Here is a 23,169-nt window from a genome sequence, read left to right as displayed (position 1 = left end):
CACTCTCTAGTTGTTTTATAAGTCTACTATATAATTTCCACTTTGGAAATAATCATCATTATTTAGGAAAAACTGAAAGCCTAAGAAACTTGGAAAACAATTCCAAGTACATGCTGATATTGCAGTTTGAGAATTTATATTTATATTAAATCACAATTCTTCAGAATAAAAATAACTTTCCCCTAGTCCAAAATGGAATTTCTATTTGGGCCAATCTTCTGTTATCACAGGGAATAATTTGGTTTCAGTTGATTAGAATAGATTTTACATGCCTGTTCATTGGTTGAAAAGTTCCTTTCAAGGACATAGGCAATAACATTAACACTGGGATCAATTTGAACAGTTGAATGTGAGTGAAAATTTGACCCTTTGGGGGATGAAAGGAATCTTCTTTGAACTGTTTTGGAGACCCTTCAAACCCAGCCAGAATTTTCTAGTTAGAAGTTTTCTAAACGCAAAGACCAAAATCTGCTTAAGCTCTGGATGCAAATCCTACAATTAGTAGGTATTATCTATGTATATTAAATATACAGCTAGTGATCCATTTGACCTCCCATGCAAGCAAGTTATAGGACCATCATACAGTCAGAACTTACTTTAAAACTAATGGATTTCATTTTTAAAGTTTCATTGGCAACAGGAGGGTAACAAGGGAAGGAAACAGGGAAATAAAAACAGTCACTACATGTGGCTAGATATCAAATTAACAAAACCACAGGACCACAATGGGACACTACACTGGCTAAATTGCTTCAATGTTAAAGCTGTTTTCTATTTCTACTTGCCCCCTACCCGTCACCCCTTATCCCAAATTCTCTCTCAAGTTTCGTTCCTGTTTTTCTGCACCTCTCTTCAAGAACAAAAACCCTAGGGTATTTATTTTGTTTTCAGTATGTCTTCTAGTTTTCTGAGCAGAGGATGAGGTAATGCTAAGATATTAGACCATCTAAAATAAAATAATCTTAAGGTCATACCTTTTCAAGATCTTCAATCTTCTTTTCTAATGTGACTGCATTAGCAGAAGAAGATGTATCCCTGCTGTACCTAGACCCTACCCTGTCTGTCCGAGAGTATCGACTTGAGACATCATCTTCAGGGGTAATATTTGTGCTGTGGAATGAATAAATAATAAGCTTTAGGAAGACCTTGAACACAAAGTCAGAGCAATTTCTAGCCAGAATAAATAATGAACAAATTTTTTTTTAAAGAAAAACAGCTTTCAGAAAAACAAAGTCTATCACCATTTATAATATGTCCTTAAGATGGCATGACTGCTGGGAAACAGGGGTTCTATAGGATAATAACGACAGGGTAATAAATAAAGAGAGCCTAGATAATCAGCATAAAAAGCTGATTCAATAACATATGTTTTCTAAGCACTGAATGTGTGTAGCACTATGTTTAGATAAACCATTTTTTCCTTGCCCTCACCAGGTAGGAGAATTACCTCATTTTTCATTCTCATCTTCTTCCTCCTCACAATCATTTTAAATTATCATTATTTTTTTTTTAAGCAATTGGGGTTAAGTAACTTGCTCAAGGTTACACGGCCAGTTATTTCTGGGTGTGGTGCTAAGTATCTGAGCCCATATTTGATCCCAGGTCTCCCAACTCTGGGGCCGGCACTCTTACTCACTGCGCCACCTGGCCGCCCCTATCATTCTAAATTATTAGAAGTAGCTAGGTGGCCCTAGTGGATAGAATACTGGGTCTAGAGTCAGGAAGATCTGAGGTCAAATCCAGTCCCAGACACTTACTAGCTATGTGACCCTGAGCAAGTCACTTAACCTGTCTACTTCATTTTCCTCAACTGTAAAATGGGGATAGTAATAGTGCCTACCTCCCCAGAGCTGTTGTATGAATAAACTGAGATTTTATATATATATATATATATATATATATACATACATACATACATACATATATATATATATATATAAAGTGCTTAGTATAATGGCAGGAACCTTAAGCAATTAACAAATCCATCCACCCATCCGTCCGTCTATCATTCCTTCCTTCCTTCCGCTTAGACTGCTGAGGCTATAAGAAACAAACATAACTGTAATAACTTTTTTATTGTAAGTGTATTAGAGACGTTCAAAACAAAATGTTAAGTGAATGGGGAGGGGGTAGTTCTTAAAGACTTGGAAAGGACAGAGTGGGCAAGGATTCTTGACATAAATATCATCTCTCTGCTACTGTGGGGTAGTAGGAAGAGAGCAATGTTGACAAGCGGACCACTTGGGTTCTAGACTGACAACTATTAATGTGAAACCTCTGGGTCTAGATTTTCTCATCTATAAAATAAAGGGATTAGACTAGATCAGGGGTGGGGAACCTGCAGCCTCAAGGATGCATGTGGCCCACTAGGTCCTCAAGTGTGGCCCTTTGACAGAATCCAAACTTCACAGAACAAATTACCAAAGAATTTAGTCAAATGGCTGCACATGTGGCCTCAAGGCCAAACTCCTGGACTAGATTATCCCTAGAATCCTTTTAGTTTGAACATTTATTATAGTTTTTCTTCTTTGTCTCTTCCAGGATCCACTCTAGATAGTATTACTATTTTTTCCCCAATCTTCACTTTTTTCCCCTAAAATTATTCATTAAAATAAATGTCAGCACTTTGGATGTATAACAAATAAAATATAAAATGCTACTTGATCCTATCTTAAATGCTCTGTATTCCTTGAAACACCTCTCATATTGACTTGGGCATAGTAGGCACTAAAATGTATTCAATTTTAAAAGCGTTAGCAAAGGCTATCATTTGATTAAAACTTTTACCATTCTTTCAATTTTTCTTTAGCTTCTTTCTTTGAACCAACAATAAAATAAAAACAAGATTTATAAAAATTCAGTTTCCTGAGGTGGCTATATTAATTTTTAAATATTCAAAATATAGGTGCGATTCCCAAGGAAATAAAGTTTTCAAAAGAAATGCAAATGACAAACATCCATATGAAATAAAACAATTAATTCTACACCACCAATAAAATAAATATCCAATAAAACAAATCTGAGTCATATTTCCTGAAAAGCCGCAAAGATAATAAAATACAGGGAGAAAATTTGGTGCTAGAGAGGTTGTAGGAAGATAGGTAAAGTAATACGATGCAGGGAGAGCTGAGATCAGTTCACTTCTTCTGGAAAACAATTTGGAACTATGTGAGAAGGGTGACCAAACTGTTCGTAAACTTTGACTGAGGAACATGATCAAGGAGGTCAAAGAGGTGGCAAAGATGCCTTGGATATAAAAAATGACCACTTCTATCAACCCTCTGTGACAGCAAGAAAAAACAAAAAACTAGAAAGAAAATAAGTACCCACCAATTTGACAACGGCTAGACCAACAACCAGATACTAACAGTAACAGAACAGTGGCTGGCTGTTGTCTTTTGTTCTTGAAGAGGACCAAAATGGCATCGCTATGCTAACAGTCAAGTGTGGTAAGAAATGATAAATACCAAGGCAGAAATTTTAGGAAGCCATGTGAACAGATATAGAGCAAAGCAAGCAGGGAAAATGCATAAAATAACCACACACACACACACACACACACACACACACACACAAGGTAAAGGGAAAAAAAGTACCAAAAGATATCAGAAATTAAATCAATGCGATGACCAATCAGCTCCTCACAGTAAAGACATGGTAGACTACTGGTATGAAAGGAGGCACTTACTGTCAAGCTATTGTCAAAAGGTTGGGTTTTTGCTTTTTGTTTTTTCTTAAATTGGTTTCTTTGCTATGGGAGGAGATTGGGAAATGAAAATGAAGTGGTTGTTTTGGTTCTTTTCTTAATTGATAAAACTTACTTTTTGGTCATCGTAAGAGCCAAGTATTTCCATGGCAGAACATTAGGAATTACATTATGCTTTTCAATTATTTCTGCCTAGTATGCCACAAAAACATGTAAATTACAAAATAAATGTCCCAAAACAATTCTACTAACAATCCTGTATACAATGGTAATCCATGTCTTTATTTTTAGAGGCAAAGAATGTTGCCACTTCTTTGCTAAAAAAAACAACAACAACAACAAACAACAACAACAACAAAAACTTGCGTGGTATAAATAATATAATTTGTGATAATGCTCCTGCCCAGAATTGTTTTCCTTCATGCTATTTGGATGAGACACAGAAAAGAATCCAATCATCTCAAGAATTTTAGCAGCTGGAAGAAGCCTCAGAGATCTTCAGATGAACTCTCTTATTTTATACAGGCAAGCAAACTGAGGCCCAGAGAGGTTCAGTGATATCTCACATCACACAGCTGAGTCACAAGATCTAGCAGGTGACCCAGATTCCAACTCAGGGTCCAGTCTGCCATCATTCTACACACATTTCTAAGCAGTATCAAAACACATTTTGAAACATCCCAATTGGAGATGGCAAAATCCAATTCTGATCAAAGTACATGTTACAGATGAGAATAGACATTTCTCTGTAATATATGCAATTTCAATGTTTTTGCATAAAATCCTCTACTTATCCTCCACAAAACCATAAAAATACTCATATCCAATCTTAGTAGAAAATGAATCACTCCATCCATTAGACAATTAAAGCACGTTGGCTGTGATTCATTAATGAAAGATTCTGACAAATACCCAACCAATTGGGTATGTACCCTATTTATTGCCTGTAGACTTTGTTCTTTAATAATTTTATTTTCCCCCCAACTACATGTAAAAACAATTCTGAATATTCCTTTTTTTAAGCTTTCGAGTTCCAGATTCTTTCCCTCCCTGATGCGGTAAAATAAGCAAATTGTTGCTGCATAATCCAGCCTTTCACAAATAAAACACCACACATACAGAAGGTTTTGATTTTGATATATTTTTATGTAATTAGAATTTCCAATAAAATTCCTATCACTTGCTGTCAACCACAAAAAGTACATGAAGATTAGAGAATGCCAGTAGGAAATCAAGAGTCTCCCATTATCTATCCCATATTTATTATTATTCTAACTTCAAAGACCTCTATGTCATTCTGATTTATCAAGAGACTGGTTCCTAGAGCAGAACCAGGAGAACATTGTGCACAATTACAGACACATCGTATCTCTGATGACTCACTTTGATAGACTGGGATCCAAAAGATTCATGATGGAAGGAGCTATCCACATCCAGAGAAAGAATTGCAGAGTCTGAATGCCGAATGAAGCAAACTACCTGCTCTCTTTTTTGCTTTGTTTTGTTCCTTCTTTCTCATTCATTCCACTGGTTTTAATTCTTCTTTACAACTTGACTAATGTTTAATATGAAGGTATCTGTAGAACCTATATCGGATAGCATGACGCCATAGGGAAGATGAGGGGAGAGGAGGAGGGGGGAGAAAATCTGGAATTCAAGGGATTGTGGAACTGAATGTTGTAAACTAAGAGTAAATAAATAAGGTTCCCCAAAGTTCTGTGCCATTTTAATCAACTAAAGCTTAAAATTTTAGCATGAAGACACTCTGTATAAATCGATGAATACCACTCAGAAAAGTACTGTTGGGTTTTTTTTTCAAAGAGTTACAGAACTCCTTTGCCTTTATTGTTCACATCACAAGATATTTAATCTGACCCTACATCTTTTTTCTCTTATTTCCTTAAATCTTCTAGACAAAAGTAAGATTTTTCCAGAGTAAACAGTAGACAAAAGCCCAAAGGAATTGCCAGAGAGAGGAATCAAGAAAGCTTGTAATTTAAATAACTTTTCCCTCCTATTGTCTTTAATAAGAAAAATCATCTCTTCCTAAAGGGCCAAGAAGGTAATCAGTCATTTGAATGCAAGCTCTTTGCTGGTAAGAAAGGTTTCGTTTCTGCCACTGGTGAACACAGTGCCAGGCACAAAGCAGGTGCTTAATCATATTTGTTGAATTGAATAGAAATATTTTCACACACACAGAAGGAAGTCGAACAAACCATTACCACCACAGCCATCCAGCTACCGAATAAGAATAAAATGGCTAGTTTTTATGTTAGTGCTTCAAGAGCTTTACAAACATTATCTCACTTTATCCTCACAACAAACCTTGAACATGTGTGCTATTAGTAGCCCCACTATACAGATGAGAAAGCTGAGGCAGGGTAACAGTTAAGTAACTTGGACAGTTAGTGTCAGTGGATATGACATTAGAAAGGATGCATTACTCTATGCTGTTCTGCTGTATCCTAAGAACCAACAGGTTTTTCCAACTGATAACCGTTAAAACCTCCCCTCTGTGACACATTAAAATTTGAGTTCTTTGTGAGCAAATACTTCTCTCCAATTTTCTATTTGTATCACCAGCCCTTAGTTACATGCTTTGACCATGGTAAGCACCTAATAAATGCCTTTTCATTAATTCCTTCAAGAGCCTGACCTAGTAAATAACAGATAAGAGGATCTGGAAATTTCAAGAATATCCTTTTGCTTCGAAAAAGTCCATTTTTCACATTTTCCTCCAGGAGTATGCATGGAAGTGTGCAACAACCAAGTCTCTGGGAAGACAAAAATACAGGCACGACAGACTTTTAAGTTTGAACTACATTATTAGCATTTTCTTCATCACTTTCTCAAGCTGAGACAATCAACAAGACAATAGATCAAGCCCCATAGGTAGGATCTGCCAATTTCTAAGGTGCAAAATGCTCACACAGAAAATTTAACAATCAATGGCCAGTCTCTAGCACAATCTTTTTTTGTTTGTTAGCTAGTAAATGTCTGAGGGCAGACCTGTGCTTCTCCTGCCTCCAGGGCCAGTGTGTCACCTGGAGGCCCCTAGCACACCCTTATTTCCCTCCCTGGTTTGCAGAAATACTGGGAGGAACAGTGCAGAGCAGTACTAAGACAACAACTAAGCAGGTGTGTAGAACACCACATACACTGTCAATAAGCAGTCGGTATGTTGGTGAGGTTTGCCAATTTTTTTCCACCCCCCCCCATTTTTTGTTAAAGGGTAACTCATCCTAAGTAGTAGAGTTAATTAAGCTATTAATTATTTATTAATTAAGTAATTAAGTTAAGTAGGAGGAGACATATTTGAATATTAAGGTGGAGTTTAAAAAAATGATATCAATAAATTTTTTTTAATTAAAAGTTCTATTTTTCTTTAACAAGGACTCACAGGTGAAAAGTACCATACTAAATTTAAAAAAGACTAAAAACTTTCTCTCCCTGAATGGCACTGCAATTTGCTAAAGGCTCATAGATAAGCAATTAGTTAAAAACTAAAAACTTTACAAAAGGCCCTACCAACGCCAAAGTGTGAATAAATATGGTGTCTATCAAAAGCATGGCTAAATGAGGGCTGAGGGGTAAAGCACAGTGCCCCTTAACTTGCTACAGTTAGGAGGGACACTATTGACATACATAATTACAGGAATTCTGTACTTTGATCTCCTTAACACGTTTAGCACTGTTTGTTCTACAAACAGAAGTGTTCTCGAGCTTATTTCTACAACTGACTGTGCTCAATACAAAACAAGAGAATGAAAAAATGTTACATTCACTTTAAAACAGCTTGCAATGTTTTGATTAAGAGGACTTTATCACCAATATCCATAAGACTCCCAAAGGAATCCCCCTAAAGCCACTGGCTAAGAAGATGTTGAAAGGAGGAAAAAAAACTAATGGCATCAAAGAAAAATGCCCTTCATTGGAAATTTTCTTCCTCCAGGAACTTTTTACATCTTTGGTGCAAAGATGTAAGCAGTCTTGGGGAAGTATTACTGTAGGGACAGAAGAATACTGTTATCTTAAAAACACCAAGTTTGGAAGAAAGGATGCCTCGAATAAGGACACAGAGAGAGGAATTTTCCACTAGGGAGAACACAGGAAAACTTAGCACTTCAGAGAGACACTGGTGGTGAGCTGAGGACTTGGGAGAGGGGCAGGGAACTAGGTACTAGGTTCAGAACCCTGCCTTGGACAAATGTTCACTGGGATCATGGGGAAGTCACTGTGCCTCTCGGAGCCTCGGGTTTTCCCACCTATAAAATGGAGGCAAGAATATTTGCACTTACTGACCTCACAGGATTGTTGTAAGGAGAGTCCTTCCCAGAGGGGAAAATATAAATATGTCATGGTGATTATTATTACCAATAATAACAGCTTAAGAGAAAATCCTTGATTGTGAAAGTGGCCACAGAAAACAAAGGGAAGCTGGATAAAATGTCAAATGCCCAGCCAAGTTATCACTGATCAATAGGAGTTCATTCTCCCACCTCAATCCTCACAAGTCCCAGTGCCTTTGGACAGACATCACAATGTGCTTTTCCCCTCTCTGCTTGCTGGTCAGCTGTTTTTCAGTTGGTTTGACTCTTTATGACCCCATTTGGGGTTTTCTTGGCAGAGATACTGGAGTGGTTTACCATTTCCTTCTCCAGCTCATTTTATAAATGAGGAAAGTGAGGCAAAGAGGGTTAAGTGACTTGCCCAGAGTCACACAGCTAGTAAGTGTCAGAGGCCATATTTGAACTCAGGAAGATGAGCCTTCCTGACTCCAGGCCCATCGCTCTATTCGCCTAGTTGCCTTCTCCATCCTTTATCACCTATTAAAATACCCAATTTCCTTTAAAGATCAGCTTAAGCAACACTTCCTACGCGGTGCCTTTCCTGTTCTTCCCAGCTGGTACTGTCTCCAGCTTGGGATTACTTTGTGTGTTCTTATTTATGTATACATTGTTTTCTCCAATAGGACACAAGCTTCTTGAGAACAGGGGCTGTTTCATTATTGTCTTTTACTCCTTCCTTCCTCCACAGCGTCAATCACTGGGAGCACCCACTTTGAACAGATTAGTTCCTCATAAATGTCTGCCTGATTCTGATTCCCTGCCTTTTGTTTTGTCTCTTGCCTGCCATGGACATAGACATATCTTATGGAGGATGAGAGAATCGTAGATTTAGAGCTGGAAGGGTCCCTGGAGTCCAGTCTTGTTTTGCAGATAAGGAAAATGAGGAATCACACAATTAGTAAGTAAGTGTCTGGGAAAGGGATCTGAATTCAGATTTCGTGACTCCCAAGTCCAGCACTTTATCCATTTAGTAAGCCACTTAGATGCCTGAGATGAACAACCAGGTCACCTCCTTTTCTCCCAATGATATTTACTGGTATGCTCTTGTGTATATTATTGTTAGTTATATGCTGCAGCCTACTCACCTCCAACACACATATAAGATGACCCATTATCGTGAATCCTAAGAGACTGTGGTATTCAAATCAGCCTATCAATTTTTTTTAAAACTGTACTTGTTTATCAAGCAGCAGCCAAGTGCTAGATGCTAGGCAAGCAAGTACAAAGAATGAAATAACTCCTATTTGCAATGAGCTCACGTTATAATAAAAGAAATAACAAGTACAAGTGTTTAGAGAGATAAACAACATAAAGCTAATAAATACAAATATGTACAACGTAAGTACAAGGTAGTTTGGGAGGGAAGACCCTCTAGTACTTGGGGTGGTTAGGAAAGGCTTCATGCATGATTCAAACTCATGTGTCATCAATGAAAGTATAAAAAATGGTTAAAAAGTTGGGTTTCTGTTTTATGAAAAACACTGTCTGTTCTAAAATGTAATCTAACCCCTTCTTTTCCCTACTCAATTCTAGTCCAGTTCACTCCCCATCTGCAGTTTCTAAGATATATGTATCGAGGACTATTGTGGATTGTTTACCTCAAAGCATTTTGTAATCAGCACAATAGATGTTCTTCATCACCTGTTCTCTTCAACCCCCACCCCAGATAGAAATAGGGATGTCTTGCTCCTTTGTATCTGCATATCCAGCACTTAGCACAATGCAAGGCATATAGTAAATACTGAAGACATATTCTCTCCTCCTCTTGTGTATCTCTTTCTGTCTCTACCTGCCAGGTCAACCACAAAAAGGAGCATCTAGAATATCTCATTACCTATAGGGATCCCTCCTCCAACTGGGATCCTGCCATGACTGGCAAACACCTGTGTTGATCATCTATCTCCCTGTTTTATGCCCTTATTTGATATTAACATATCCAAAGACAAACATTCAGACAGAAAGACACACACAAACACACAGAGTCTTTGTTAAGGGAAAAAAACTAAGGCAATACGATGAGCTACTGACCTATTCCAAATCTACAGAACATTGTTCACAAAAATCTGTCAAGTCTTTCCCAACCTTCATCAAAGATGCCTTTGATAGATGAATATTATTCTCTAAGATTCTGTGAAGTTGGGGTGATGGATATATGGATTGGTAGTCATTATTGGGTTTTGTTGTTAGTTGTTTTGGGGGTTTTTGGGGGGATCTCTTTTCAGTAGTATCAGTGAGCAAAATAAAACAATTCATGATTATTTCTAAGTATTTGGTATCTCTGTCCTCCAACGCCCTATTAAAAAAAAGTCTGAGAATCAATCTCTTAATATCTCTAAAACTGTACTGTCTTAAGCACCAGAAACAATTCTCTATATACTTGGTTAGGTCCACTTGCTCTTTATTTTCTTTAGAGACCTTTTATACTTCATGCAGAACAAAGAAGACAATGCTGTTGCAACCCAAATGTAGTGGGCTCCACTACTCAAAGGTGGCGAAAAGTCTGTTAGAAAAATTTTGACAGGCCTCATGAGTGTGTGAGAATTTTTCTTGTCTTCCTTAATACTTTATCTTAAAAAGTGTTTAGGATGTTCTGGCTTAACTGGATCACTTAGTAAGCCTTCTATAAATTAGTTTTCCCTCAACTGCTTCTGTTTTTTGAGAGGCTACTACCTATAATTTTCCAAAACTATCCTCTGTTAAGATATTCCAAATTGGTAGTGGCCTCATATGCTATCTCCCATCCCTTGGCAAGGAACTTTAGTTTTGACTGAGTAAATTGGTTTCTAGGTTCTTTAAAAGATTTCCTCACTGTGGTGATTTACATTAATTCAACATCAACAGGAAATGGTTCTGGGCAATACTGATGTCTTTTCCTTTAAACAGTTCCCATATTTTGGATTCAACAGCTCATTTGAATAGGTCTGGTTAGAGCTATTTTCATTGAACACCAGATCTTCTCATGTTCATTTTCTATTTTGGTGTTGATGTTGTTAACCCTAGCTTGTAGAAAAACTGATGGTCTAATCCAGTTGTTTCCTATTAAAATCTGGTCAGTTTCACCTTCCATGAGGAGATTTTGCTCTTGTCATGTTTAATTCCTCCAGACTATTCTTGAAGAAACTGTTCCTGCATAGAAGTGAAACTTCTGGATTATCTTTAGCCGCTTTCATTTCTTATTCACGAGCTAGTTCTTGCAATACATTTTTTGGGGGAGTTGTCTTCCATGCCCACTTTTGAACTGCCACCATTAATCACTGAAACATATTTTGATTTCACTTGGAGGGTCTCACTAACCCATTCTTCACAGAAATTGTTTCTGCTCCTTATCCGTCCTCTGCAACAGTTGCTGGTACTCAGGCTGCAAGTATCTTCATGGTAATCTTTTTGCTTATTGTCAGTCTAAATAATGCAAAGCAAGATAACTAAGTATCTCATGAAAGGTTTCTTGTTGCCTCTGAATATACAATAAAACCAACTTCTTTATCTGCCTTATCAAGGAGAACTTGCAGACCAGACTTCTTCCATCTAATAGCAATTTCTTGTCTTCTAATTTTATTATAAGAATATAATTTACCGTGGTTAAACAAGTATCTCAAATTGAAGTACCAACAGTTTTATTCATGTTTACAGGACTAAAAACTGTGTATTGCTAGCACCCCTTACCTTCAGTCCTTCTAATCAGGAATTTTACAATCTAGCTGGGGGAAACAAGTACATGTTGCATGCATGTACAGACAGACACACAGACACACACACACACAGCCAATGTAGAATCAGAAGACATAATGCAAAAAACCACTTGGTATTTTTCTTTGTTTTATGGGCTGTCACCACCAAAGAATTCATCATCTCCTGATAATGAGCTTCCCCATCCTTAGCTAGGCTGATCCTTGGAAAGCAGCCACAATCTGTCCCAAGACTTGTACTCTAAGTCTTTCCAACATGGTAGAACCTGACAAGACTTGCAGTCAGCTGGCACAGATTCTGAGAACCAAGGGTCAATGGTAAACTTACACTGCACATAATTACATAATTTAATCTTGCTCTGAGCTGTCAGAAGTACCTTGGTATCTTATGGTCATTATGATGATTACTGCTTATTTTCAAGTACGAGTCAATTACTCACTTATTTAATGTTCAACAGTTATTAAGCACCTACTGTGTGCAGAGACCATATTCTAGGTTCCAGAGAAGATTTAAAGTTTATATAAGATCCCTACACTTGTGAAAATTATCATCTAGTACTTGGATATAACCTGCACAAAGCCATAATACAAAATAATCCAAGTACTAAGAGGTAAAAAAAAGTAAAGTGCTTTAGAGATCCAAAAGGAGAAAGGTCACTGGAGAGTGGGGAAATCCAAAAATGCTTTTTGGAGAAAGCAGTGGATGGGGTACAATCTGTACAGATCCTAAGACATGCACAAAAATTGCTTTTTAATACATTAGCTTGTTTGTCCTTCCATATTTCCAGCTCATTAATAACAATTTTTTTCCTCGGGGGAAAAAAATCAAGTTGGTTGAGCTTTCTAGTTGTTTGGATAAAGATAAAAAAGTCTACTATATTTCATATGAGTTAAAGCCTCCAAATTAAAAAGTGTATTTAGCTTTCCAGATGATATATATTGGTTTAACTTTCTAAATTCCTCATTAAGTTATTTCCCCCAACTTTGTTATTTCTTTTATTTTATTTTGCTTTTTGGAGGGGAGAAGGTAGGGAAATTGAGGTTAAGTGACTTGCCCAAGGTCATATGGCTAGTTTTGTGTTAAGTGTCTGAGGCTGGATTTGAACTCAGGTCCTCCTGACTCCAGGGCCTGACTATATTCACTGAGTCACCTAGCCGCCCCAACTTTGTTATTTCTATTGATGTATACCATCTTATACTTTCTTGCCTACTACCAAAGAAAAAAGATCTGAGTGTCATTACTGATTCTTAATAAATCAATATTTATTAAGTACCTACTGACAGAAATCTATACTATAGTACTTATCTATAGATTATACTATATTAAGTATGTACTACCTATCTGACATAGACATATATCTACACATATATACATATATGCACACACATACAAAATATATTTCAGATAGATAAAAGGTGATTTGAGGGGCAGCTAAGTGACACAGTACAAGGCCTGGAGTCAGGAAGATCTTAATTCAAATGTGGCCTCAGCCACTTCCCAGCTATGTGACCCTGGACAAGTCACTTAACCCTGTTTGCCTCAGTTTCTTCATCTGTAAAAGGAGCTGGGGAAGGAAATGACAAGCTATTCCCAGTATCTGCCAAGAAAAAAAAACCCCAAAGCGGTCATGAATAGTCAGACATGACTGAAAAACAACCAAACAACAACAAAAGGTGATTTGAAGGTGAAGACATTAGCAACTATGAGGGGAGGGATGATGAAAAGCCTCATGTAGTACATGGTGGGTGAGCTGAGCCTTGAAAGAAACTGGGGAATCCAGACAAGGAGGCAGAGGATAGAGTTATATATGAGGAGTATCAAGAAGGCAACCCAGTTAGGCTGGAGTTCCAATGGAAAGGAGGAAAGTTTAAGAACAGATCTCCCTTTCCCCCACTCTGCTCCTGAAAAAACAATCAACTGCCAAATCCCCAAAACGCAAATTTCCTAATACTTCACCCACATCTCCTCCCCACTTGTATTGCTACCACCCTAACGTAGGTCTTTATCACCTCTCACTCAGATTCCTCTAAGATGCTCCCAGCAGGTCTCCCAGACTCCAGCTTTACCTCTCTCCAATCTCTTTTACATAAGTAACCAAAATAAGCTTCTTTAGTAACAGATCTGGCAGTGTTATTCCTTCACTCAAAAACAATTAACTTTCCCATAAAATAGCAACAAAGGGCTCAAGAAGCATGGTCTTGAGAATACTGGGTTATACGGTCTCACCAACTGGCAGAGGCCTTTGGACCTGTTTGGCTTGGGCTTCTCATCTCTGAAGAATTCTGGTAGTTTCCAAGGCTTGGTTCTGATTGACAAAACCCAAAAGATTCTTGAGTGATTCTCAAAACACAATGTGTAATCCAACAAGTATGACTGGTTTTTTAAACAATGGTGGTAAAGATACTTCCCTTAGGGGTAAAATAAAAATTATCATAGTGGTGAAGCAATGTCTTGATCACTGCATTAAAAAAAAAATCACTCATTCTCATCTTTAAAACAATTATACAATTGGGATCCACTTCCTGTCCTTTTCCTTTCCAAATGCCAAATGACTCCAAAACTTGGAAAACACCAAATTTATTCTGATCAGATTAAATAACTAGGCTATGTTTTAGCCATTTCTAAAGGAGTTTCTTGGTGTGAGTCAGTTAATAAGGATCTTCTAAGTTGATCTACAAGAACAAACAAAAATCTATCTTGGGTGTACTTGAGATCATCAAGACAAAGCTCACCCTTCACACTCAACATTGCCTAATGTCCAAAGTTCTCAAGTGATCTCTTATTTAATGTCAAGCGCTCGCTCTCTCTCTTACACACACACACACACACACACACACACCCCTAAACTCATAACTCACAACCAATTGATAGTGATATCCATCTTCCAAAGTCTAATCCAACATTAGACTAACTAAAATCTAATCTGTTGCCAACCAACAAGACCACATAAATTTTCTAAATTGAAAGTTGTATTCCTTAGGTCAATTTTTATCTAGCTTTTACTCCTTGGCCACTGATTATAATCTGTTTCTACTTAACTCATTTTTCAAGCTTTTTTGGTTCTGACAGAATGGACTTCTAGACAATAAGTAAATTCTTCAACTATAAAGAACTGTTAGCTCAAATGAGCTGAGCCTATAGTCATTCCATCCCTTAACAAGAGGCTATGTGACTCACATGCACGTGAGGGAGCAGAATGTAATACTCTCTTGGTCAGGGAACTTGCCACATTTTCTCACTCATGGCCACCACTTCAGTGAATTTGCTCATACAAATTCATGCAGATTACCCCTACCATAGTCTACCCCACAGCATTACCACTTTCTGATCATCAAAATCCCATTTTCAACTTTCTGGATTATTAACAGACCCTAGCTTTGGTACACTTGTGAGTCCTGAATTTTAAAGTCTGTCCACACCCAGCAAAAATGGGTGCTGGTATTCTCAAGGTACCTTCCCTAATGATAACCATTACCTTTTGATTAGGAACTACAAATTCAATTAGATTCAACATTCATTTATATACCTGAAATATTCAAGGCCCTATTCTAGCTACTATCCTATTATAAACAACTGCTAAGTCTGAGTCGAACCAATTCTCCCACCTCTTCCCAATGGTGATAGGACCCTTGGCTATCATTATATAATCTAGCTACTGTGTGATATTCAAGGAAGGCCATATAATACTCCTTCAACTCTCAGATACATTGCCTAAAACAGATGTATACCATGTCAAGCCAGGGCCAGCTGCCAACCAGAAAGCTAAAGCTCCTTCCCCAGTCTTGAGAGTATCAATATGTTTTCTTGAAAACACTGTTGGTGGAAGGGAAGTTATCCTCAAAAGAACCATATCACTATGCAATTAACTCACTTCAGGATCCTTATTCTAGAAAGCTTACTAATTAACCAGATCAAGAACAGCAATATTTATAGGAATTTATGCAAAAGAACTAAGAAGAAAGCATTAATCTGGCCCTCAGACTCTGAATAGGGAAGTCAAGATTAAGCCACAGCTATAAGTTTCCTGAATAGAACATAACCATTAGGTACTAGGACCTATTGTCTTTGATATTAGACCTGATAGTTGGAGAACTCTATCATGCAATAGAGCCAAATACAGGAAGATAATGAAAGGTGTGGTAGGAGGACTTTTTAGTCAGGTCCTAGCCACATAGGCTGGGTTAATTCTTTTCTTTAAAAAGTAATGAAGTTATCCTTAATCTTCTTAGAAGTGTGTCCTTTCTGATTTTGAACTTAAGGTAATAGACCAGTAAGGTCCAATGAAATACAGCCTTCCAGAAGGGCATGGCCTGTATCATACTGTATGTTGGGGTTTTTAAAAAATGCTCTACCGGGTTCCCCTACCCTTTATTATTATGAATTTACCAGAGCAAATATTTCTATATACAAAGAAAAAATATTGCTATGAAATTGTAAATTTCTATTGTGTATAATTCTTTTCTTAAAGTTAACGGGTTAAACAAGATAGTAACAAAATTACCCTGTTCGTACCTGCCCTTCTGAATTTTTCCTTCTCCTTTTAATGTTTTATAGCTACTCTTTTCTTTTTTTAGACAGTTCTTCCATCTTTAGCACTAGCCATCAAGGAAAAAAAAGGCCCCACACACTCCTAATCCATCACCCACCTGGCCAGGAGGTAGGAGGTTTACTTCATCTTCAATCTTTTTTTTTTTTTTTTAAGCAATTGGGGTTAAGTAACTTGCTCAAAGTGACACGGCCAGTTATTTAGTTATTATCCGGCCAGTATCTGAGCCCGGATTTGATCCCCAGGTCATCCGGACACTGGAAGCGGTGCTCTTACTCGCTGAGCCACCTGGCCGCCTTATCTTCAGTCTTTTAAAGTCATGACTAGCAGTTTCCCAGAAATTTCAAAGTTTTTTTTTTCCCCTTAAAGATCTGTAAGGTGTGGGGGACAAGGGAATGATATCAGTGATGATGAGACAGACAAAGAATGACAAGACAGGCAAAGAAAGCAGTGTCATAAAACCTGGAAGTGGGAAGAGATGGTCTTGAAATGCTGCCCTGAAAGGTCAGAGAATTTGGGGCAGGAGGAACCTCAAAAGTCACCAAGTCCAACCCATAATGTTACAGATAAGAAACTGAGTCCCAGAGAAGGAAAGGTCACACATATAGTAAACCATACGGGAAAGCTTCAAACCCTGCCCTCCTGCCTCCAAATACACATTATACTAAGCTCCCTCTAGTATTATTTTTACTTCACAAATGGAGAAACTTTAAGACATCTGTTGTTATTTACTTGCTATACCTTTAAATTTTCTTTTAATTTTTTTAAATAGAGGAATACTAAGGAAATGCTGATTATGATACAAAGGAAACCTGAATTTCTGACTTTACCTGTTGTTTGTTTGCTTGTTTTTGTTTTTTTGGGGGGTGAGTCTTTGTTTTTGCATCTGTGCTGAACCAGATGTAGAATTACGCATGCAGATCACAAAGATAAATAATAGGCTCAATTCCAAATTCAGATATTGTAGAAAATCTTTGGTCTGTTTTTTTTTAATCCTAAGTATTATAAGCATGATTAAGTAACCATTCAGCTAGGAAAACTACACAAATATTCTTAAAACCCACTATGTCAAATATCTTCAACTTTTTACAAGTCATCAAAGGCTTGGGGGGAGGGGATGTAAAATCCTGAAGAATATGGGAAGAGCATCTGATGGCCAGGCTTTGTTATCAATCTGAATCACATACCACAACTATGGATATTTATATCAGTGGCTGTCTGTTGGTTTGTTTTTCTTTTTTTTTGCTCATTACCCAGTAGCCTTTGCTATGAGGAATCATAGCCCTTCAGGTCATTTAGGTTGGCCACATTCACTCTGAGATATTTGGGAGATTCATGAAAGCTCAGTTTCCCTCTCATAAAATTTGCTATATTTGGTTGTTTTTAAAAGTTTGACATGCTTTGAGGATAGTGGATACAATAAATGTATTTGATTTTTAATGACAGAACAAAAAAAGGGAAGGAGTGGAGAAGAAATCAGTAAAACTAACCAACATTTTGATAAAAAACTGACATTACATGTGTATATACATATGTAACATACACCCACCTTCCCCAGATAATTGAGCAAAATTTTTTTTTTTTACAAATTTTCCTTTATTTGAAATAACCCAATATCCAAAATTGTGCAGTTCATCTGGCATGATTCACAGCACAGTAATGACGTAGGCACATCATTTGGGAACCAATGGTTTTCATGAACCACTCTAATGTTCAAAAAGAAGCCTTGATTTGTCTAAAATCTTTTGTTGACATTTCTGAACAGTTACAGAAGGTCATATTTCTGAGGTGCTCTGAGATTCACAAAACACTTTCCTCTGAATCCTGTGATGTCACCAGCCAAGTGTGATTACTGACATTTTGCTGAGGTTTAAGTACTTTACTTAACAGGGAGGTCAAATTACTTGCACTCAACTAGTCACACAACTAGTACATTTTGGCCAGAGCTAAGGTCTACTGATCCCAGGGACAGTTCCAATGTCACTGAAGCCCACTGGGACTTCTCTGCCACAGGATCAGAATGTGACTCCTCCATGAAATGGTAAACACCTCCTACGAACAATCTTCCCTGATTTATTAGTTCACCGTGACTGGCATGCAATCAAGCCACCAGACCTTTGTTGATTGGTACAACCTGCCAGGCTAGGTGGCACAAGGGGACAGAGCACCTGGCCTGGAGTCAAGAAGACTCATCTTTCATGAGTTCAAATCTGGCCTCAGATACTTAATAGCAGTGTGACTCTGGACAAGTCACTTAACTTTCTTTGCCTTGGATTCCTTATCTAGAAAATGAAAAGGAGAAGGAAAAGGCCAACGACTCCAGTATCTTTGACAAAAAAAAAAAAACCAGGTAGGGTCACAAAGAGTCAATCATGACTAAAATGACTGAACAATTAGAAGAGGGCCAAAGACTGAAAAAAACTGACTGAATGATCTGCTAGAGTTGGTTCCCTGCCTCGATTAGAACCCCAAAGAAGAGTTCTTAATATCAAATTAAAAATCTTGCTTAACACCACCTGACTTTTGGGCAAAAAACAAAAACTCATACCTTTACAAAAGTTATTTTTAGATATTTGTTACAAGAGCCTTGATTTTCCATAGACATTTTCAACCATGCAGTTTTTATGCACTTTTTACCTGTTAGCTTATTCCTTGGGTCTTATCTGACACTTTTTTCAATAAACATCTCTTCCCAAGTCAATTTTAAAACTTGCTAAAATATGGCAAAGAAAGAAATTTCAATACGTTGACACTTCCCGGTACTTAAAAAATAGATAATCATTAAAACTAGATCATATGTTTTTCCCCCTCATTGTTAACTTACATTCATACATCAGTAGGGGAAAAAATTATTTTTTTATTAGCAAAAGGATAAAACAGAGAGGAAAAACTGAAGGTGGGAAAAGCAAAAAATGAGCATTATGATCAATTTTATGTTCCAGTTCACAAAAAGACAAGAACTAAAAAAGAACGCACAAATAAAAACTGCTCAGAAAACATAAAATATAAAAAGTGGCCAAGTTAAAGCATTTTCTCAATTTGAGGAGCATAATATTAATGGAAAAATTGTTTCTGGAGAGAAGTATTAAAGAAGTCAATTAATCATAAATTGCATCCGTCACATTTGAAAAGATTGTAATTGAGTGATAGCCAGTTATAGAACACACAAGGTTGGCATATTCATTAACTGAAATTTATACCTATCTGAGAACAACTGAGATGAAAACAGAAGTAATGGAAAGATAATTTGTTTTGCTATGACTTATTTTTAAAGTCCTTTCTTCCTCTGTAAAATAGAGTTAATAAAAAGCAACTTTAAGATTATTATTAGAAGGGCCAAATAAAATAATGTATGTAAAAATGTTTGCAAATTTTAAAAGTGGTATATGGCTATGCATCATTATGATTCTGGCATTATGGGAGGATTTTTTTTAATGTAACCATAGAGCTTTAAATTTCTTTTTTCTTTTTTCCAGGGGGGAAGGCAAGGCAATTGAGGTTAAGTGACTTGCCCAAGGTCACACAGCTAGAAAGTGTGTCAAATGTCTGAGGCTAGATTTGAACTCAGGTCCTCCTGACTCCAGGGCAGATGCACTGTGCTACCTAGCTGCCCCAAGTTTTAAATTGCTACTGAAGTCATCTTATTATGTCAAGCACTTTATAAGCCTTAAATCGCTATATAAATGGGAGCCATATTTTGTATCATGGCAGTTACTTTATTTTCTCTTTTTAAAAATTATAACTTCAGTTTTAAATTTCTACTCAGATACTATTCTTATGTTCCGTTGTGGCTTGGAAGTGATCATGGTGGGCATCAAAGGCTGTGTGTGTTTATGAAGGTGCAAACTGTGGCAGGTTCTACCATGCTGGAAAGCCTCTGACACCTCTTACACAGGTAAACAGACCAAGCATCAGTCCTGAGAGGACTACTCCAGATAAGTCTGGAGAAGCTCATAACCACTCTGGTGGCAGGAGAATGAATTTTCAGCCACAGGAACTCTCAAATATCCTCTAAGTTGTGGAAGGGATATAGTTTGCATCTGCAAAGAGAGCCCACATCATGAAAAACAGATTCTTGACACGTGGAAGTTTTAAAGTTACCTGTTTACATGTCTTATCTCTCCTACTGGACTACAGGCCAGTAAAAGGAAGGAATATTCATCTTGGTAAACTCTCCCCTAGCCTCACCCCCTCTACCCTAGCACAGTGACTTCCATATGGTAGGTACTTGGTAAATGTTTGTTGAATTTAATTATCTTGACTCTCTTTTATTGCTAGGAATCCTAACAATTCACATTTATATAGAACTTTGCAGTTATAAAATGCTTTTATATACATTCTCAGTAAGGTAACAACCTTTTGAGGTCAGCAGCACAAATGACTATTTTAGTCTCCTCTTCCTCCTAGGACAAAGGCTAACAGAATCTATTTTTGTGAAGCATGTGAACAGCTATAGAACAAATAAATGGATATAATTCCACTGAAAGGCATACAAAGTGAATGTTCATGTCCCAGCTATAATCCTAATAGATAGCTCCTATGAAGGATGGCTGTCGTCTATCCTGGGAATGGCTGGCTTTGATTCCCCCCTTTACATTGAAAAAGGCTGGCCGGAGACAAAATTATTAGGCCACAACAGTACATCTATAAACCTTAGACCTTTCAGTTGTTAGTGTGGACATACTTGCAAATACATTTTATCTCGATAAAAGGTTTATGAAGAGGGAGAAGATTTAATAAGCAGATATGTTAACACAACAAAGCATAGTAGAGAAAGCAGTCAGATAAGTAAAACAGTGTTGGACCTGCACTGATACCGATATATACATATATTAACATATGTTAAAAAAAAAAAAAGCTTCTTACCTTTTATATCTACTTGAAACAGTCCTAGATGTTTCCTATTGTAAACAAAAAAAAGTAACACATTTTAGGAAATTTTGTTCAAGTATACATCTTGCAAACATTAATACAGTAAGCTTCAAAAGATAAATGGGGGAAAATACCTAATATTGAAATGAATAATTTGGTGATAGCAATCATTACTTTCGCTTTATTTGCTTACTTATTTCACTATGCTAGAAGTACCAGGCCCACTCAGATCTAATGTCACTACCCATCAGTACAGACGCTTTTACTTGTTCTCATTCTGCCCCAGGCTGACTGGCCCCTTCTAAAGGGACCTGGTGAACCTTTTCCACCACCCCCACCACACTCGTGTCAGATTTAAGGAGGAGAGCTGATGGGTCGGCTTGGCAGGACTGAAACTCAACACTCCCAAGTTCAAGTGATTCCCCCAACTTCAGTTTCCCCAGGAGAAAGGTGTACACCCATGTGTGCACCAACACCTGCCAATCATTACATTTAGAAATATAAACATTCCAAATAAACTTTGGAACATCATATTACATGTATCCAAGCATGAAGAGGAAAAAAAAATCCAAACCCAAAACACCTAATGTCATTTGTAAATAAGCTTCTAAAAAATGACAGCTCAATTTTGTAATTAAAAATGAAAACTGGATAATGTGGGCAGATGATTTTGCAGATGTCTCCAAGTATTACTTTTTTTTTTGGACTGGGTTTGTGATTTTATTGGTGAAGCAGTTTCCTGGTGAGGAAATTACTACTAATGCAAAGAAGTACATAGTTGGCAACTCAAGAGCCCTGGAGTGCTGCAGAACATACTTCAAGGTTAAATGAATTGTCTCCTATCACCTAGCCCACTCTTGTCTAAGGCCTCCCTAGCCCTGAGACTGGCTCTGGACCCACTTGGACCACACAGGCTTCCCTATGGCCACATCTGTCAACTTAATAAAATGGGTAAGAAACAACTTCCTGTCGTCACAATTATACTGTGCTAATTCCAAATCTGATCCACCCTGAAGCCTTAACAAACAGAAGTCATTCAACATTCTGGTAGCAAGTTTACCACCTGACCTACCAACCATTCCTTGCTTTCTTAGTGCTGGCTCTCAAACTCACTCACCCTTTATTTTTGCTCAATAGGATAGAATTAAGTGAAAAAGCTGTTTGTTTTCCAGTTTGACTCTAAAATGTCCTTATTCCACCTAATTTCTAAAACTTTAAAAGGAACAGCCCACAACCCTACTAAGATTTCCAATCAGGATAGCAGACAAACAAATAGAGGGGCAGACCTGCTTTGGGGTAAAAAAAAAAAGTCACTGGGTCATTATGGAGCACATAATTACTCATCATCATCATCATCATCATCATCATCATGCTGCTTTAAAAATAAATTTATATTTATATATTACTATGTGTGTACATATACCTATATTATGCTTAGCCAATGTATGCAAAGCCAAGAAAAACTCATTAATAGTAGAAGGAAATGTCCCCCAATACACTGAAGTTGTCTGACAGAAATGCCATCAAGCTTTCTCAAAAATATGACTCACATAGCTGCATAAATGACCAACTGCACAGGTGGAAGACAAAGTCTTGACCCCCATCCACAAGGTGAAGGCCTTGGAGAGGAAAAGATGGCTTTAGTTATACTTTGGCAGTTGGAACTGAGATATTTTAAGACTTGAGTGATCAGCTGTTCTTATAACCAGGAAAGCAACTGAAAGGCAGTATTTCAACATTTAACAAACTCTTATCTGTCTCCATTGGGGAGGCTACCATAATGAAAGCAGATAACAGATTCCTGAATATTTCAACAAACTTTTCTGAGGCAGAAGTCATTCCAGTTTGGTAGAGGGACAGGTTCTCCAAGCCTGGGAAAATCAGGAGCAATGTGACAGATAAGCTAAGACCCCAAGTCAAGAATCATTAAGGGTGGGACCCTTTCTGGACAGCAAGTGATCTTATCTATCTATCTATCTATCTATCTATCTATCTATCTATCTATCTAT

At 37.3% G+C, this 23,169-nt stretch overlaps 1 protein-coding gene across 1 annotated transcript in view; it reads right to left on the bottom strand.

The window, feature by feature from the left end:
• PAWR (pro-apoptotic WT1 regulator) overlaps positions 1 to 23,169 on the bottom strand; it is a 137,808-nt gene that overhangs the window by 3,643 nt on the left and 110,996 nt on the right. The window contains exons 4-5 of the mRNA XM_069094801.1: positions 21,155 to 21,189; positions 975 to 1,110 (exon numbers count right to left, since the gene is read on the bottom strand). Of these exons, the coding sequence (XP_068950902.1) occupies positions 975 to 1,110; positions 21,155 to 21,189 (171 nt within the window). The remainder of the gene's footprint in view (positions 1 to 974; positions 1,111 to 21,154; positions 21,190 to 23,169) is intronic.

The sequence above is a fragment of the Petaurus breviceps genome, unplaced genomic scaffold (assembly GCF_028583685.1).
Source record: "Petaurus breviceps papuanus isolate PSGF00001 unplaced genomic scaffold, PetGlider_PUasm1.0 221, whole genome shotgun sequence".
NCBI lineage: Eukaryota > Metazoa > Chordata > Mammalia > Diprotodontia > Petauridae > Petaurus > Petaurus breviceps.
The sequence above is the reverse complement of the archived record's forward strand: the minus strand, read 5'-3'. Positions and strand labels throughout refer to the sequence as shown.